Source organism: Terrapene carolina, unplaced genomic scaffold, assembly GCF_002925995.2.
Source record: "Terrapene carolina triunguis isolate 2854851 unplaced genomic scaffold, T_m_triunguis-2.0 Scaffold66, whole genome shotgun sequence".
Classification (NCBI taxonomy): domain Eukaryota; kingdom Metazoa; phylum Chordata; order Testudines; family Emydidae; genus Terrapene; species Terrapene triunguis.
In genome coordinates, this window is record NW_020664417.1 from 23,525,335 (window position 1) to 23,543,488 (window position 18,154).

Here is an 18,154-nt window from a genome sequence, read left to right on the forward strand (position 1 = left end):
AATTCGTGTTATATCGGGGTAGAGGTGTACTCTTATTCTGGAATCAGAATACCTTTTGCTGGTTTAGAGTAATCCATTTCCAAAGAGAGGAGAATGGGAGTAGCTGTCAAGAGACACAGCAGCTATTGAGGGAAGGGGAGATTCCCAGGGAGGAAGGTGAAAAGGAAAGTCAGCAGAAACCTATAGCCAGGGTGGGTAGAAGGGAGAAGGGGATCAGCAGCTTCCTGGGGAAGAGGCATGACAGTTTGGGCATTAATAAAGTTTTGCCTTTTTTTTTATTAACTATACTTCATCCCACATTTAAAGCAAATCTGTATTTTTAATATGAAAAAACACAGAACCCCAGCCCTTCTCTAGTTTAAAAATGTGGCTTTCCTTCTGTGGTTTGTTTGTGCCTGTGACTTTTTCTTCTGGACTTGCAGTCTTCTGATTTGGGCAGGACCCTTCTGAATTTCGGGAGTGAGTCCACCCCATTCTCAGTTTCACTTTAAATAGCGAATGTATGTGCAGGGTCTGGTAGCTGTGGGATTCAACTCACTCTTCTTACTTCAGACATAGAGTGAGCCAAGTCCACTAAAAAAAATAGAGATATACCTATCTCATAGAACTGGAAGGGACCTTGAAAGGTCATCGAGTACTGATTTTTGTCCCAGATCCCTAAATGGCCCCCTCAAGGATTGAACTCATAACCCTGGGTTTAGCAGGCCAATGCTCAAACCCCTGAGTTATCCCTCCTGGACACTATGCTGTCTTGGGTTTATCATATTACATCTTGCACCCTTCTCCCCACCCCCCAGTTTACACATAGTGTGGGTATTTTTTAGGGAGTTTTTTGGAATTTCACAGTAGTCAAAGCAGCATACACAGCTTAAACTTCTCTAACAAGTCCCAAAATAATCTGAGGCCTTACAGCTTCTTCTTCCTTAGGAATTATTTCAGGCTATGTAGATGTCCATCTATAAAAAAGGGAAATAAGGACAACCTGGGGAATTATAGACCAATCAGCTTAATTTCAGTACCTGGAAAGATAATGGAGCAAATAATTAAGAAATCAGTTTGCAAACACCTAGAAGATAGTAAGGTGATAAGTAACGGTCAGCATGGATTTGTCAAGAACAAATAGTGTCAAACCAACCTAATTCTTTCTTTGAAGGGTAACAAGCCGTGTTTGTGTGGGTGGGGGGAGGGAAGTGATATATCTTGACTTTAGTAAGGCTTTTGATTCCGTCTCATATGACCATCTCATAAACAAACGAGGGAAATACAACCTAGATAGAGCTACTATAAGGTGGGTGCATAACTGTTGGAAAACCGTTCCCAGAGAGTAGTTATCAATGGTTCACAGTTAAGCTGGAAGGGCATAACGAGTGGGGTCCCGCAGGGATCAGTTCTGGGTCCAGTTCTGTTCAGTATCTTCATCAGTGATTTAGATAATGGCATAGAGAGTACACTTACAAAGTTTGCAGATGATGCCAAGCTGTGAGGGATTGCAAGTGCTTTGGGGGGATAAGATTAAAATTCAAAATGATCTGGACAAACTGGAGAAATGGTCTGAAGAAAATAGGATACAATTCAATAAAAGACAAATGCAAAGTACTCCACTTAGGAAGGAATGATCAGTTGCACACATACAAAATGGGAAATGACTGCCTAGGAAGGAGTACTGCATAAAGGGATCTGGGAGTAGAGTGACCAGACAGCAAGTGTGAAAAATCGGGACGAGGGTGGGAGGTAATAGGACCCTATATAAGAAAAAGACCCGATAATTGGGACTGACACTATAAAATCAGGACATCTGGTCACCCATCTGGGAGTCATAGTGGATCGCAAGCTAAATACGAGTGAACAGTGTAACACTGGTGTCAAGTATCAGGAGGTAGCCGTGTTAGTCTGTATCTACAAAAACAACAAGGAGTCTGGTGGCACCTTAAAGACTTCGGATGCATCCGAAGAAGTGAGGTTTTTACTCACAAAAGCTTATGCCCAAATAAATCTGTTAGTCTTTAAGGTGCCACCAGACTCCTTGTTGTTTTAGTGTAACACTGTTGCCAAAAAGCAAACATCATTCTGGGATGTGCCTAGGAGCTGCAGGGACACGGAGCAGGGTAGGAAGCCCTGCCAACCCTCCTCCCCCCCCCCCCCCCGTACCACCTCGGCCCGGTCCCCCACCACCAGTGGCGCCCCTGGACCTGCCCCCTCCCCCCCAATCACCCGCGGACCCCGCCCAAGTTTTAGTCAGGGCAGGTATTTTTCATAAGTCATGGACAGGTCACAGGCCCGTGAATTTTTGTTTACGGCCAGTGACCTGTCCATGACTTTTACTAAAAATACCCATGACTAAAATATAGCCTTAATCATTGTGACAGGTACAGTCTGTTAACATGACTTTGGATAAAACAGGGAGTGTCTGTGGGGGTGGGGGTGGGGGGGGAAGAGGGGTGTGATAGCTCTTTAGGAATAGGGAACTAGGGATTTAAGACAGAGGAAATCCTGGAGGAAAATCCCAGTTGAAGCCAAGATCACAGAGGAGGCTTATTGTATATTATTGTTTTATTTACTATTAAAGCTAAACTCCTGGGAGGGAGGGAGTTTGAACAGTACAACCCTGATCCAGCAAGCACACCTGTGTGCAAATGTTTACAGAGTCAGTCTAATTGAGGCCCTATCTAGGCTAGGTTGTGGACATAGAGGGAAATTGCACTCAAATTCCACACAACCCCTCTGGTGCTGGTTGAACAATATTTTGAAAACAGTCCAGCCAACAGTCTGTGATGTTTTCTCTGTTTGGATGGGTAAAAATACGCTTCACTGATGATGATTATTACTCAGAACCACCAGGCTGGTTTTTTGTTTGTTTTTAATGAATTATCAGAATGTAATAATATAAAGTAGAATCCTTGAACTTTTATGGCTGGAAAGGGAACCTACTAGGTCAGTTGGTCCAAGCTCTTGCTCTTTCTTTAAAGGTTTCTGTCTCTGTACGATCTCTACTTGGTGCGAACCAAGAAGTGACTTGAAGATTTGTAGTAATTTTGACTCTTACTCAGTCAAATCTGTTCTTTTCTCCCTTTGAAAATTAGCATTCTTCCTCTATTCCCACCCTGCACACCTCTCCCTCTACCCCTCCCCACCCGCTTTCCCATTAATCTTGCCATTAAAAATGTCTTTTTTAGTAAACTGAGGTTTTTGTTGGAAATTATCTTTATCATCAAACCAATTGCTTCTTGCTTCTAGGACAATTTTTACCCTTTTTTGTATCTACTATCCCTGTATGTTCAGTACAATATTCAGAGCAAAACAAAACGTCCATAATAGCAAACTATATAATCAAACATTCATAATTGCTCCTTTTGCCCATAGTAATTAATGAGATGAAATAGTCTCTAGTTACATTTTTACAAACTGATGGGAAGCTTAGAATATCCAAAATATACCAGCGTATAATGGCCCTGTATTAAAGACCAGGTTGATTTTAATACTTGTGTTTGCATGCGTGTGTGTTAGAGCTGAATGGAGAATTCTGTTTCATGGAAGATTTCAAGATTTGATTTCTTTTCAATTCAGAAAGCAAACCAAAAGTTTTTCAGAATTCTTCATGAAAGGGAATTACCATTTTCCACCCAGTCCTACTGGAAGTCCTAACTCAGAGGCCCCTCGTCTGGCAAGCTGCCCATGAGCCCAGGCTGCTGAAGAGCTGTAAGCCTAAGAGCTTGGGAGCCAGGACTCCCAGGGCTTTGCAGCAGCCCATCATGTGTGTTGCTCAGGAGCCAGGCAGGTATGAGCAGGCAAGAGCAGAATTTTGTCAAAACTGAAGCATATCCACAGAACCTTTCAGCTTTGGCAAATCCTGATGAAAAACCATTGATCTGAAATTGTGTGTGTGTGTGTACAATATAAAATATATAGAGAAGCTACTGTAGATTTGTTAATAGGTGAAGGGAATCAAAATGGTTCCATTATTCCTGTCACACAGGGCTCATTCTAGATTTTTTTTGTTATGGGTCTTTGTTTTTTCATTTTGCTTCTTATGAGAACAAGGCACTGTATAATTTCACATTCTGCTATGATTCATATGCCATAGCAGTTTTCTGTGTTATAGGACAGAATACTTACACAATCAAGAAGGGAAGATGAAGGTGGTGAAGCTTTTTTTCATGGAAGTGTAGTGTACTGATTTTAAGATTCCTTATTTTGTCCTCTCTTCTGTGATGTATGCATCCTGTCAATTACGTAAGACACTTGGCTTGACAGGCAATATATATTGTCTGTCATAGCACAATGAAGACCCCTTTTCTTTTCTGAAGTTACCTTTGCACATTTAAAAAAATCCCTATAGACAGCAGATGAACTTAAAATACAGCTGTGTTTTGGAATTTTTCTTTCCTTTCTTTTTTTTTTTTTTAGTAGCTTCACTCTTTTAAAATACCAAATTACAGCATTCAGGGCATTCAAAACAAAACCATTATGATTGGGATTGGTTAACTGATGCACCGAATTGGCTACTTGACTACTGCGCTCCTAGCAATTGTGGGCAACAAAAGGAAGGCAGGAAACCCCTGATCTAAGGCATTTAAAATCTAGACTGGACAGAGTGCAATTCAGAAATGTAGTAATCACCATAAAAGTTGGGGGACTAGAACTCCGTTGACAGGTCATTAGGACCCAAAATCTGGGACAATAATAAATCATCTTGTGAATCCTACTCTTATTAAGGATAAAATTTTCTCAAAGCATGTAGGGCTTTCATAAGGCTTGCCTCATCACCTAATCCCTGATTTAAGGGTTTAGGATAAGCTTCATCCTATAAGAAGTTGTTAAATCACATTTGATACATAAGGGGGAGGAGACATGAGAAATGAAACATGACATGAGAAGCCTCCAAAATAGCAGTGAGGGCCAAACTGAGAAGCAAAGGTATACGACTAGGAGACAGAATAGCCTTTACTCGAAGTAGAGAGAGAAGTGGTTCAGACAAAGCTATAGAAAAACTTGACTCAGAGTATTACGTTTAGTTGACCTTTATCTGGAGAAAATCTGAAGAGCCTTAACGGACCATGCACTTTAAGCAAAGGAAAAGAATGCATAAAGTAGTGGTGTATAGGCTAGTGAAAAAAAAATATAGTTCTTTCCAGGAAGGTTCAGAAGGGAAATCTAAGTTGGATAAGGTTTATCAGACCAATTAGCTGACTTGTAAGTGGTCTGCTCACATAAACCCATTTTCTTGTTGAAACTCCACTGCCAGTAATAGCTGTGGAAGGTTAATTCATGATGCACATATTGGATTTAAGAGCTTGATTTACTTGCATAATTTGATTAGGACAAAATAAAGGTGAAATTGCAAAAAGAGGTGAATTGGTTGAGACTCCCATTCCTCAATAGTGCTGTGCTAAAAAAGGAGTTTTTAAAAATTGTTTTTTAAATTATGTGATTAACCTTTGGAGGTGTTAGAACTCCCCCTTGTGGGATTCTGCAATATTTGCTATATAAACTGAGTGAATACCAAAGAAATCATGTTGACTTTTTGTTTTGTTGTGCTCTTACGCAATCACACATCACATTATAAAAGAAGCATTATGCATGTGGTGAATTTACTGTGTGATAAAACCACCACCACCTTATCTGTAGAAAAAGGCTTCAAAGCGTCTCCTTCTGATTGTATTTCTTTCAGGATTTTAAATGCATGTCTCTTCCCTGAGCAAATAATGGAATGGATTTCCTGTGAGGTTTTTATACAAAAGCTCATCAGAGATAAAAATATGCATTAGGGTATGGCACCTTTTAACATTTCTTTCACAGTTCTGCCTCTTTCAACTTCAAATTATTTCAGTTTTTTTAAAGGAAAAGATTGAGTAGATTGCACTGGCTCTTGCATCTTTGGAGACCTTGATTCAAATTTGAGTGAGGTCACAAATGAAAAATTGACTGTGATCTTAAATTAGTCCCCAAACGATCTGTAATTTGGCATAATTGACAATCACTGATAAGGAGAAGCACAGAATTATTATGGATTGTTGGTATGACAAACTATGTATGACAATATTTCACATAGCTTGCATGCATTATGTCTGGCTTTAGACCAGGGGTAGGCAACCTATGGGCACGCGTGCCGAAGGCGGCACGTGAGCTGATTTTCAGTGGCACTCACACTGCCTGGGTCCTGGCCACTGGTCCGGGGGGCTCTGCATTTTAATTTAATTTTAAATGAAGCTTCCTAAATATTTTAAAAAACGTATTTAATCTACATACCACAATAGTTTAGTTATATATTATAAACTTCTAGAAAGAGACCTTCTAAAAACGTTAAAATGTATTACCAGCATGCAAAACCTTAAATTAGAGTGAATAAATGAAGACTCGGCACACCACTTCTAAAAGGTTGCCGACCCCTGCTTTAGACAGTGCTACTGCATGAACATTTTATAAGCTGGCAAAATAAACACATTCATTTTTTTTCTTTCAAATTAATAAAATGGTGAAGCAACAGAAAATAATTTCTCTGTTTTGTGTTGTTTTATTTATTTGTTTTGGTGTGAGGCCTGAACATCAAGGCTGCATCCAGGAAATCTTACCACAAATTTAGCCTACCAGCAGTTTTTTAAATATGTTTTTCAAAGAAAATATACAGGAAAACAAGGAAGGAAGCTTTTATTGTATGTAAAAAAAGGCATTATAGGAGAAAATCAAGTAGGAGCTTAAGATTTATAAGAGTCCATTATATGTTGCTACTGTATAAAATGTTTAATAATTTGACATGGAAGTAGGAGTGGAAATGATACTGTTTCTCATTGAGCAGTGAAGTTGGCTGCCATATTACCCTAAAATAATAGTCAAATTAAAAAAAAACACTTTTTTTTAAACTGATCTCCTTGCTGATGTTACTGTCAGGGATTACATTTTATTGAAATTGAAAGAATTGACAACATTGCCATTTGTTTTTCGCTATTTTGTTTGTTTGCCTTTTGCATTTCCTTCTGCTAGTACAATGAAAATAACAAAGTCAACTTCACATTCATTTATAGTCAATTTTCACCGGGAGGTTCTCAGTGATGCAATGTTTGGGTGGCATATATTGCACAAAAACATGTATCTAGAACCAGGGATTTAGATGTATGGATTTTAAAAACAAATGAAAATGTTAGATTTTGTGTAAAAGCTTGGCTTTCAAAAGCCTACATTTTGGAGAAAAAACACTGTATCTTTTGGAATCTAAATAGAAATGTAATGGGAATAGTTTTTATTGGCCTTACAAAATGTAAACTTTGGGCCAAATTTGACTGGATATAATCTGTTAAATCAAACACTTTGAACTGTTGTCTTAATTTTTCCTTTTCTAGGCAGAAACTACGAATGCCAGTCTCTTACAAGTTCATCTTGAATGCAATTTACATAACAATATGTGCCAACAACTTAAGGTATGACATGTACATTTCATTTTAATGGAACACTGACCAGGGTTTTAGGTTTAAAAATTAGGGCTGTCAATTAATTGCAGTTAACTCATGTGATTAACTCAAAAAAAATTAATCGCAGTTTTAATCGCACTACTAAACAATAAAATACTAATTGAAATTTATTCAATATTTTGGGTGTTTTTTCTACATTGTTAAATATATTGATTTCAATTACAACACAGAATGCAAAGTGTACAATGCTCACTTTATATTATTTTTATTACAAATATTTGCACTGTAAAAATAATAAACAAAAATAGTACTTTTCAGTTCACTTCATAGAAGTACCATAGTGCAATCTCTTTATCGTGAAAGTGCAATTTACAAATGGAGATTTTTTTTTCTTTGTTGCATAACTGCACTCAAAACCAAAACCATGTAAAACTTTAGAGCCTACAGGTCCACTCAGTCCTACTTCTTATTCAGCCAATTGCTAAGAGAAACAAGTTTGTTTACATTTACAGGGGATAATGCTGCCCGCTTCTTATTTACAATGTCACCTGAAAGTGAGAACAGACGTTTGCATGGCACTTTTGTAGCTGGCTTTGCAAAGTATTGTCAAGCGATTAAAAAAAATTAATCACGATTAATCACACTGTTAAACAATAATAGAATACTATTTATATAAATATTTTGGATGTTTTCCACTTCTGTCTTTTGGAATCTCAAGGCTGTGAGAAGTCTGGGATCCAGATTGCTTCTCTTACCTTATACCTCACCATACTATTTAAGATCAGCTGAGTGCTCTTTCTCTCAGTCCCTGAGCTTGGACATTCTTTGTTGCACGTCTGAAGGTTCCCCACCTTTGGAATTCATTCCGCTAGTCTGTTTATAGTACACCTTATTCAGAGTGAAGGATTTTACAAATGAAAATGTTTTACAGTCCCTAAGGCCAGACCTTCCAGTTGAAACTACTGTTACATTGGAATTCTTTTGAGGCTTAATCCTTAGTGTTGTTTTAATGTTTTTTATTATTTATCACTATGGCACCTCAGAGTCCAAGTCATTGACCAGGACCCCATTGTGCTATGCTTTGGTTTTACTTTTTTGTGTAGGTGTGTGTGTGTGAACTGAGTGTTTGCAGAATGTGCCCTGGAGACTGCAGCTTTCTGTTTATCCAGAAAGAGGCGCAACGTTGCCAGGGAAGGCTTTCCCACGTTGCCCCCAAAAAGTGCCTGTTTGAGTGGAATTTGCTCTCTGTACCTGTGCAGTTCTCTGCCTCTACTGAGAATTCCATCAAAGTTCTAATTACTGCCCCGGGATTGGTACCTTTGTGATGCACATAGAACATTTGTCCATTAGAAATCGGCTGAGACCATCAATTCAGTATGTTTTTTATTCAAATCAGATTATTTTATGAAATTTCCCCTCCTTTTTTCCACCACCTTTCCCCCTCATTTATGTCACTCCAGAGTTGCTGTTTTATGTCTGATGATCCAGTGCTGCTAAAAATGAGCTTAGTACTAAGAATGGAAAACTCCCAACAGGAATTTGTGGATCACAGACAGTACTTACTGGAGAATCTTTTTGTAGTTTATGTAGCAATGGACAAAACTGAGACCTCAGGTAAGTCCAAGACATGACTGTTAATTTTAATAGAAATTGCTTTTATATACACTTCAGAATGTAGTATTCAAAAATATATTGATCTCAGTGACATCCTCTTTATTTTGCTGTTTAATGAGAAGGCCAGATTAGTGAAGTGAAACTGTTTGACATTTTGTGTTTAATGCAGAATTACTGTGGAGGTGTTTCTTAATGAAAGAGGTAGCAATCATCTGCAGTTGTAAACTACATTTGTTACATTCTTTACTTTTTCCCTTAAGATTTGTGTATGGAACAGAAACATCCTTTTCTTAGGTGTCTGTTTAAATAGTACAAAATGTGTGGTGTTGATGATTGCTTTTGTTTCCACCTTTCAACAAAAGTGCAATTAATGAAAATTGTAGTATTCTAATTTCCAAGGAATTAGATTAACAGAACTAGACCTGCAAAGAAATCAGGATCTAGAAAGAGCAGGCATTGTGGAAATTACTGTAATAATATAATACAAAGGATCTTTGTATCATCATTTTTGGAGGCTAGAATTCCACATGCGAAGTAACCATCTACTTAAATTTTTTGTATCATATGTATGTTGGGTAAATAGATAATTTTTCTCCAAATCCAAGGGATGAGATATCTTTGATTTTTAATTATTTATAGCGCACCATCACCTTTTAATTGTTTAGATTTTTTGGAACAAAAATACAGTTTTCTGCCAATTGTACTGTCTGGTAGAAGAAAAAATGACTCATCAAAACAGATAAATGATTCAGTTATCACTTTTACCACATTTCAAGGTCCGGCTGCAAAACACATTTATCGTTCTTCCAGAGCCTGCTATGTAGTTGGAAGGGCTGGTAATTGACTGGAGTGATATTTACATTTGACTGATGGTGCTGATATGTCCGCAGTAAATCTATTTTCCCTCACGTCTGAGATAGCAGTGTTTTGTTGCACTGAGTTGTGGAAGCATATTTATTCTTACACTTGTGGATAAATGTTCACATCTGTCATGTCCAGGGGTATGGCTGTAACATCCTTTTTAATGGATTCAGGTGATAGAAGAGCATTTTAAAAAAGCTATACACTTCCTCAATATAATGCAAATCATAAATCCCTATACACTAGGGTAAAGACCTGTCATAATTCCTTTATGATCCTGGCAGTGGGAAGGTATAAATCTTTTGCCTTGATGGTCCTGTGGGCAGCTTTTCAACTTCAGATAATAATGTTTGTTAATTTTCTTTATGTTGATGTGCTTAAGTAAGAGAGACTTGGAGTCTGCATCTCTTCTCGCTACACCAAAGTGAATCGAGAGTAACTCTGTTGAAGTCAGTAAGCCAGATCATGTGTTCTGTGGCCTGCAAATTTGGGGTGTATGTGCTTGTATGCATGTGTGCAAGGGAGGCTTTAGAGCATATTTGTGAATCCCTGATCTTGGGATTACTTTGGCCCCTACAGTAATTTAGTACAGTTTTAGCCACACCCCTCTCCGTCAGCCATACTTCCTATTGTTTGATGATCTATTGATTTTGGATTAATTATTTTGATTACTTAGGAATTTCCAGTTAGCACTTTGAGACTTGGTAGGTTCTTGTCCCAAGATCATACCCACTATTTATTAAAATTACTGTTCGTTTGGGAACCCCGATGTGCATGGTTACAACATTCATACATTGGAAGAACCTTCTGTGTTTGTAAGTTTTATTAACATAGTGAGAAAAGTTACAAACACTCCAGCCCAGCAAGGTGGATAGAGATAATTCAGAATGTGTCTCTGAGCATTCATGTACTCACACCGTCCCTTGCAAAAGGACCTGAAGTGTTTGTTATCATCCTCATCATCAGACTCACCATCACCACCGGTGGTCACCACCGTGGGGTCTCCCAAGAGTTACATCTCCCACACAGGCCGGGCTGCAACTTTTATAATGTGTTGCACTGCCACTATGCCTAATGCGTATTCGCAGTAGAGTTTTTTCCTCTTTTCCTTATTTGTATTTCCTCACCCTACTAATGTTGGTGTGCCTTTCTCCCTTAGGTTACTAGCTTATTTATCTCAAGCTTGTTAATTACCACGGTACTCTTGTGGTCAGACGTCTGCTGATGTACCTAAGTTAAAATATCCCAAGCTGATATAAATTGGCATCTTGTGGTTACCTGTCAGCAGTTTAGTTATTATTGCATTTTGTCCTGTGTCTTTTATAATCTAGGGTTACTCCTAGATAACTGCGTATGCGAAGGCTTTTGAGCCTTGTGCTTTGTTACCTAAGCTATTGTTTTACAGGCCTTGTAATGGTTCTGCCTTAACTTATACCCCGTCTTACTTGGCAAATACCTATCCCTATGGGCTACACTTTACCATGGCCTGGAAAAAGGGAGGCTATGCTGGCTCCGTGGATAGGGCTGTGTGCCAGCTGGGGATTTAGAAGCTGGTGGTAATGCCAGCTTTCCAGCCGATTTTTGCCACCGTAATTAGGGCCAAAGCTATGGCAAGGTGGATTTACACCAGCATAAAATGGCATGAGAGGAGAGTCAGGCCCAATGTGTGATTAACTTCTAATTTTTACAAGAGACATATTTTCTCATAGAATTATTCTATCTCCTAATTTTCATTTGAATATGTTAGATATTGTTTCTCATATTAATGTCTGACAAAGCAGTGGTACTTGATCTTTGGTACTTATCTGGATGTTCATTTTTTTGGACAGATGATTCCACAGTAAACATGTATGTATTGCATTCAGGGAACAACGTTTTACATATACAGGTAATTATGTTCTTCATGCAATCATATTCGGAGGTATTGAATTTAATTAGGATATTAACTAGCTTGACTACTTACTTTTTGCTGTCGCCAAATAGCACACTTCTTTATTTTAAGATGCATTTAACACATTTAAGTTTGTATATATGTCCAACAGAATTTGTAGATTGTAAGCTACAGCTCAGATAATGATTTTTAATGTGCCCATTAACCTAAATAAAGCCACAAAACTATTTATGATATGATAAACGACAATTCCTTCTAAGTTTGTCATGAAGACGAATTAAACAAATACTAAAAATATAATAACGGTAATAGTGCTACAGGGATTGGTAATATATCATTTTAATGCAGGACATACAGCGTTTCTCACAAAAAGATACATCATCTGTGCAGTTTGAGCCAATACAACTTCCTTCTTCAACCACAAATTTTACAAAAGTTGCTTCCATTGTTTGTAAAGGTACAGTATGTATATTTTGTGTATATAATATGATTACATGAGGTACATATTTATCTTATAAGATACTCTGAAAGGATCAAGACCAACTTGTCTGTGCAACTTTGCTGGGAAGCGCGAGTGTAGTTGCGCTGCCAGCGCTGCGAGAGCTCTCTCGCAGCGCTGTAAGTACTCCACCTCTCCGAGGGGAGTAGCTTGTAGCGCTGCGAGCGTGCAGCGCTGCAGGCACTGATTACACTGGCGCTTTACAGCGCTGCACTCGCTGTGCTGGGGGGCGGTATTTTCACACCCCTGAGCGCTGCAAGTTGCAGCACTGTACAGCGCCAGTGTAGCCAAGGCCTTAGATTCAGTAAAGGCCATATTAACAGGAAGGGAAAGTGGGTGACTAATAAGATTGTCAGCATTTATTGAATGTACCTTTTAGGTTCCCTTTAATCATTTAGATGATTCTTTTATTTAAAATCTTAAATAGTACACTTTTGTGCTTGGGTGGTAAATTTTTATGGCAGTATTTATAAGGATGGTTTGAGAGAATTGCATGTTTGTGGAAGAGCTAGGGTTAACATTTAGAAGTTGCTGTTTCCAGCCAGTCCCATGCTCTTATAGACCAGGGGTGGGCAAACTTTGGCCTGAGGGGCGCATCGGGTTTTGGAGATTGTATGGAGGGCCGGTAAGGGGAGGCTGTGCCTCCCCAAACAGCCAGGTGTGGCCCGGCCCCTGCCCCCCGCCCCCTCGCTTCTCACCCCCTGACGCCCTCCGCCCCCGGACTCCTGCCCCATCCACCCCACCCCCGCACCCTGTCCCCTGACCGCCCCCGGAACCCCCACCCGACTGCCCCCCACCGCCCCATCCAACCCCCCTCTCCTTTCTGACTTGCTCCCTGGGACCCCTGCACCCATTCAACCTCCCCGTTCCCCGTCCTCTGACCGCCCCAATCCCTATCCACACCCCTGCCCCCTGATCACCACCCCGAACTCCCCTACCCTCTATCCAACACCCCCTGTCCCCTTACCACGCTGCCTGGAGCACCGGTGGCTGGCGGTGCTACAGCCACGTCGCCTGGCTGGAGCTAGCCACGCCGTCGCCACCGCGCAGCACAGAGCACCGTGTCAGACCGGGCTCTGCAGCTTCGCTGCCTGGCCGCCCAGACCATTGCATCAGTGGCGCCGCACGCTGAGGCTGCAGGGGAGGGGGAACAGCAGGGGAGGGGCTGGGGGCTAGCCTCCAGGGCCGGGGAGGAGGGTCGTAGTTTGCCCACCTCTGCACTAGACCATGTCGATGATCTACTGCAGGGGTTCTCAAACTTCATTGCACCATGACCCCTTCTGACAACCACAATTACTATACGACCCCAGGAAGAAGGGACTGAAGCCTGAGCCCTGCCAGGTTTGGCTTTGACCCCAGGTGGTGGGGCTCGGGCTTCAGCTTTGACCCTGGGTTCCAGCAAGTCTAATGCCAGCCCTGGCGATCTCATTAAAACAGGGTCGCAACCCACTTTGGGGTCCTGACCCACAGTTTGAGAACTGCTGATCTACTGCATTATTACTGAAATTCTTATTTAGTTTCCCTGACTCAGATCACTGTTGTCATGCAAACTTTGTCACTGTTGTACTCAGTAGTGCCCTGCACATTTTTGTTATGCTTTCACCCTCCTGGTCAGTGCTTCCAAATTCTTTCCTCTGCTTCTTATAAAAACGTGTGTTTTGTTTTGTTTGTCTGTTTGTTTTGGGAGTGGTGACGGGGACAACAAAATACATTTTCTCAAAGAGTTTACTTCATAATGAGTGTGGGACTCGTCCTTCTAAGAAAGAGAAGGCAAAGAAGGCGGTAGAGCAGTAGAGTGAGTTTTTTATTTTCCCAGGCATGCTTTTATTTATTGAGGATAGCAGCTTGGTTCAGTAGCTAGGGTAGCGGATGGGGAGTCAGGAGACTCGAGCTCTGCCACTGACTCCCTGTTTGATCTTGGACAAATCAGTTTTATGGTCTGATTTTCTGAAGCGCTGAGCACCCATAAATCCCTTTTAAGTCGATACTCAGCACATCTGAAAATCAGAATATTAACGTTCAAGTCCCTTGATTTTGCCCGCTGTAAAGTAGAGCTGTTGATACAGACTTTTCTTTGTAAGGGTCTTTGAAATCCTTACATGAAAAGCATTATTATTACAAAGATTTTATTCAAATATATATGTTTACTTTTCATTTATACAGCTGCATCATGTGACAATGAAAGCCATTATACTAGTGATGTGAAGATGAATCCATTAGAAGGCACCACAACACTAAAAGCATGTCTTTCCCATCCTGTGATGGAAGGGTAGGTTGATGGTGGGATTATTTTAAACCAGGGGTAGGCAATCTATGGCACGTGTGCCGAAGGCGGCACGCGAGCTGATTTTCAGTGGCACTCACACTGCCTGGGTCCTGGCCACCGGTCTGGGGGGCTCTGCATTTTAATTTCATTTTAAATGAAGCTTCTTAAACATTTTTAAAACCTTATTTACTTTACATACAAAAAATAGTTTAGTTATATAATATAGACTTATAGAAAGAGACCTTCTAAAACGTTAAAATGTATTACTGGCACACGAAACCTTAAATTAGAGTGAATAAATGAAGACTCGGCACACCACTTCTGAAAGGTTGCTGACCCCTGTTTTAAACATTTGCTAGAATTGTAGGGAAACTGTAAAATGTGCTCAAATATATGCTGTAGAGTCAAAGCAAGCTAACTTTCTCATTTAATGGTAGTAAGCATGAGTGCCCAGACCGCTGCATATTGTTGCCGTGTCTTTCAACAAAATAAAACCCCGTGACATTTCATAGAATAGTTTTGTATTTCAGACACATAAACTTTCAAGATTCAGTAAGAAGAAGTCTAAACAGTTAAGGTCACATAGGCCTTATTTAAAATCTGAGATAAATTTCCTTATCTCTTTTTCCTACTTTATGGGAACAGTACTCTAATGGAAAATTGGAAATGGAACATTTTTTCTAGTCTTGACTCAGTAGTGTTATCACAGCTACCACATTATAACAGGGAAAGCACTAGGCAGCATTGTACTCTAAAGTTGTGAGACAGTACCATGACTAGCTATCCATCCCTCTTAGAGTTACACTTTGTCTTCTAATTTTTACTGTATTTTCAATAAAATAATTTGTTCTTCCTCCAGAGTCCTTAAAAACGCTCATTTCCCAACAGTGATACTTTTATCTGTCTGTCTGTGTGAATTACTTTGCATGTTCAAGGACCCTTACATTTTTAATCTGTGTTTCTCTACAGGTATTTTGGCGTTGACCCTTCTGCAGCATTATTTCACATAGAGCCACATCACAATACTTCAGGATTTTGGTCTATATGGTTTACAAACAAGTTTGACTTTAGCATTGAACTAAATGATGTCTTTGTAGCCAGAGAGACTAAGAACATTTTAAAGGTAAGTTTTATTTTAGAATCCTATAATGTCTTTTCCTTAATGTCCTTCAAGATGTGGAGCAGGTTCTTTGTGGAGCTGAGTGTCCTCAATTCATATTGAATTCAGTGTGAGTTAGTGCAAAGTGCTGTGTGCCTTTATCAGGCTCCAGAAGGCTATGGTCCATTATTCAGTGTGATGGTTGTTTTAGTATATGTTAGAGTAAATTCTGGCTGCAGTAGCAGTTGTACGTGTGCATTAAAGTACAGAATTTTGCCGTCATAGTCAATGTTCTCACAATTGCTACTTATGCTATTGGTACATGTAAAGAGTAAATCTCTCTTCATAGACTATATTGGAAATCTTTTGGTGAGTGGACGAGCTTTGTGCAAAGTTATTAAAGATTTTACAAAAGAGAGGCCTTATTTTTAGAAGTTTAGGCAAAAAAAATGTATGTAATTGCTTCATTAGAACAAACAAAGCTGATGTGTGCATGCTCAAATAACAAACTAGACATTGAATTGGCCATTTGTGCACTCAGATCCCAGATTCATATGTGCAATCACAATAATTGCAAAGATAAATTAGGTGTGCAAATGCATGTGAATTTTTAAAAATCAAATACAGTTGTATTTAAAAAGGTACTTTACAGTGTCCTGATAAGTTTACCCTCATGACCAATGCTTTTTACGTATGTGTATATAGGAGTTAAGAATTTCATGATAGTAGAAGCAAAACAATTAGGAGCAAATATCACTTTAGAAGTATATAATTCTTATCCAAAGGTACACTTAAATAATTCTTGCGGTTTTGATTTAAAAAAAAAAAAAAAACAATTTTTGGCCAATATGATCTGATCTGATTGTTTCCTTCTAGATTCTGAACTTCACTGAACCCTTGACTCTACCTCCAGGCTGTTGGAATGTATTTTCTTTGAAGCTCAGTGTCAAAGACACTGTAATAAATGTATTTTCTCATGTATTTTTGGCTACAAATGTAGGAGTGATGTTTGCGATACCTCTACGGATTTATTCAACTCTGTCCAAGGTATTGTATTCTACTGACTTGCATGTATATTACATACAAAAAGCTATGTTAACGTTATTTAGCTTGCAAAGCCAAGTGCTCAAAAGTGGGGAAATGACAGATTTATGGTTGCCCATGCCACCGAAATACTTCCCCTTGGTATGTCCATCCCATGCACTGAATGAAGTAGGGACCCAATGGAAAAATAGTATATGATCATGTAATTTAAAGATTGTATCATGTGTATGCACAAAGGAGCATAATTAAGGTTCTGGTTTTTTTAGATCTTACTGTTTCTAGAGCCTAGTAATCTTCATTAATAGGTATTAGACTTTTTGGAATAGTAAATCCTAGAATAAGGGATGGGAAGGATCTACTGGGCCATGTTTTCAAAGGGAGCTCAATCCAACCTCTATTCATGCAGAATCATAAAGCGGTGTATCATCCATCCAAAACAAGGGCCACAATGCTTCAGGCTTACTGTTCTTGAATACATTTGATTGATTAAAATTCGTAATGTTCATTGGTTAAATGTATCTAGATTTATTTTATTTACAATGTTGCTTTGTCAGATATTCAAGCATTGTTTTTCAACAGGGGGATCTTCATTTTGAAGCCATAGCACATTGTGATATACACTGTTACTTGGGAAAGTCTGATACAGGTAGGTTTATTTTATTTTTAGGCCTCTATTAGCAGTTTGGTAATGTAGAAAAAGTAGCTAGAAAAAAATTTGTATTTGTTCCTGGATTTGTAGTACAAATATATAGATGATTAGTACGAGTAAGTTTTACGTCATTTAAGAATATCCTGATTTCTTAAATTGTTGCTCCTCTGCATGGATTTTAGTAACTTGTAGCAAACACAATATTCCAGATTTCTAATTCCTGCTCACAGAACTCAAAAATGTTTGAACCGGTTCTAACTTTCAAAATATATTTTTGACTTTAATGGAATTTGTTTGTTTGAGAAAATTATCAGCAATTGGAAAAGGGGAGCTAAAATGGAAATGATTATTGGCTACTAGCGGGTGCTATAACATAATTTTGCACCATTTTAGAGATATTGAACTATGATACGTGTATCCCATTGACATCAGTTAAGAGTTCTGCTTAAAAATCTGTGATGAAATATAGCCCTTAAATTCCAAATGTAAGATACAGCAAAAAAAAGTCCTTCTTGAGTGTACAAAAGCATGCACAATTAGTTGTACAAATTCCAATTTACACACACGTGTACCTATTTTTTTTTAAATAGCTTTCTTTATTGATATCAGTTCTTCAAGTTATGGGACAGAGTGATAAAGGTAGTAAATGTTATTTTAGTAAAATATGGGAAATCTATTATCATTTTAGCAAATCTGTTTTGGAAAGGGAGTTTGTCTCTGGACCATTCTACGTGGAATGTGGATTCTGAACTTGCAAGTGAGCTTTATGAAAGATGGCAGAAAATAAAACATGGGGAAGCCTGCAGGTTTGTACAAAGACTGTTCATG

At 39.0% G+C, this 18,154-nt stretch overlaps 1 protein-coding gene across 5 annotated transcripts in view; it reads left to right on the forward strand.

Annotated features, from left to right (window-relative positions):
• Positions 1 to 18,154, forward strand: part of TMEM131L (transmembrane 131 like) — a 125,152-nt gene that overhangs the window by 63,352 nt on the left and 43,646 nt on the right. For all 5 annotated transcript variants that reach the window (XM_024198247.2, XM_024198245.2, XM_024198248.2 and 2 more), the window contains 9 exons: positions 7,335 to 7,412; positions 8,864 to 9,017; positions 11,708 to 11,766; positions 12,118 to 12,226; positions 14,432 to 14,537; positions 15,504 to 15,657; positions 16,510 to 16,680; positions 17,257 to 17,323; positions 18,015 to 18,132. In XM_024198247.2, coding sequence (XP_024054015.1) covers positions 7,335 to 7,412; positions 8,864 to 9,017; positions 11,708 to 11,766; positions 12,118 to 12,226; positions 14,432 to 14,537; positions 15,504 to 15,657; positions 16,510 to 16,680; positions 17,257 to 17,323; positions 18,015 to 18,132 — 1,016 coding nt within the window. The remainder of the gene's footprint in view (positions 1 to 7,334; positions 7,413 to 8,863; positions 9,018 to 11,707; positions 11,767 to 12,117; positions 12,227 to 14,431; positions 14,538 to 15,503; positions 15,658 to 16,509; positions 16,681 to 17,256; positions 17,324 to 18,014; positions 18,133 to 18,154) is intronic.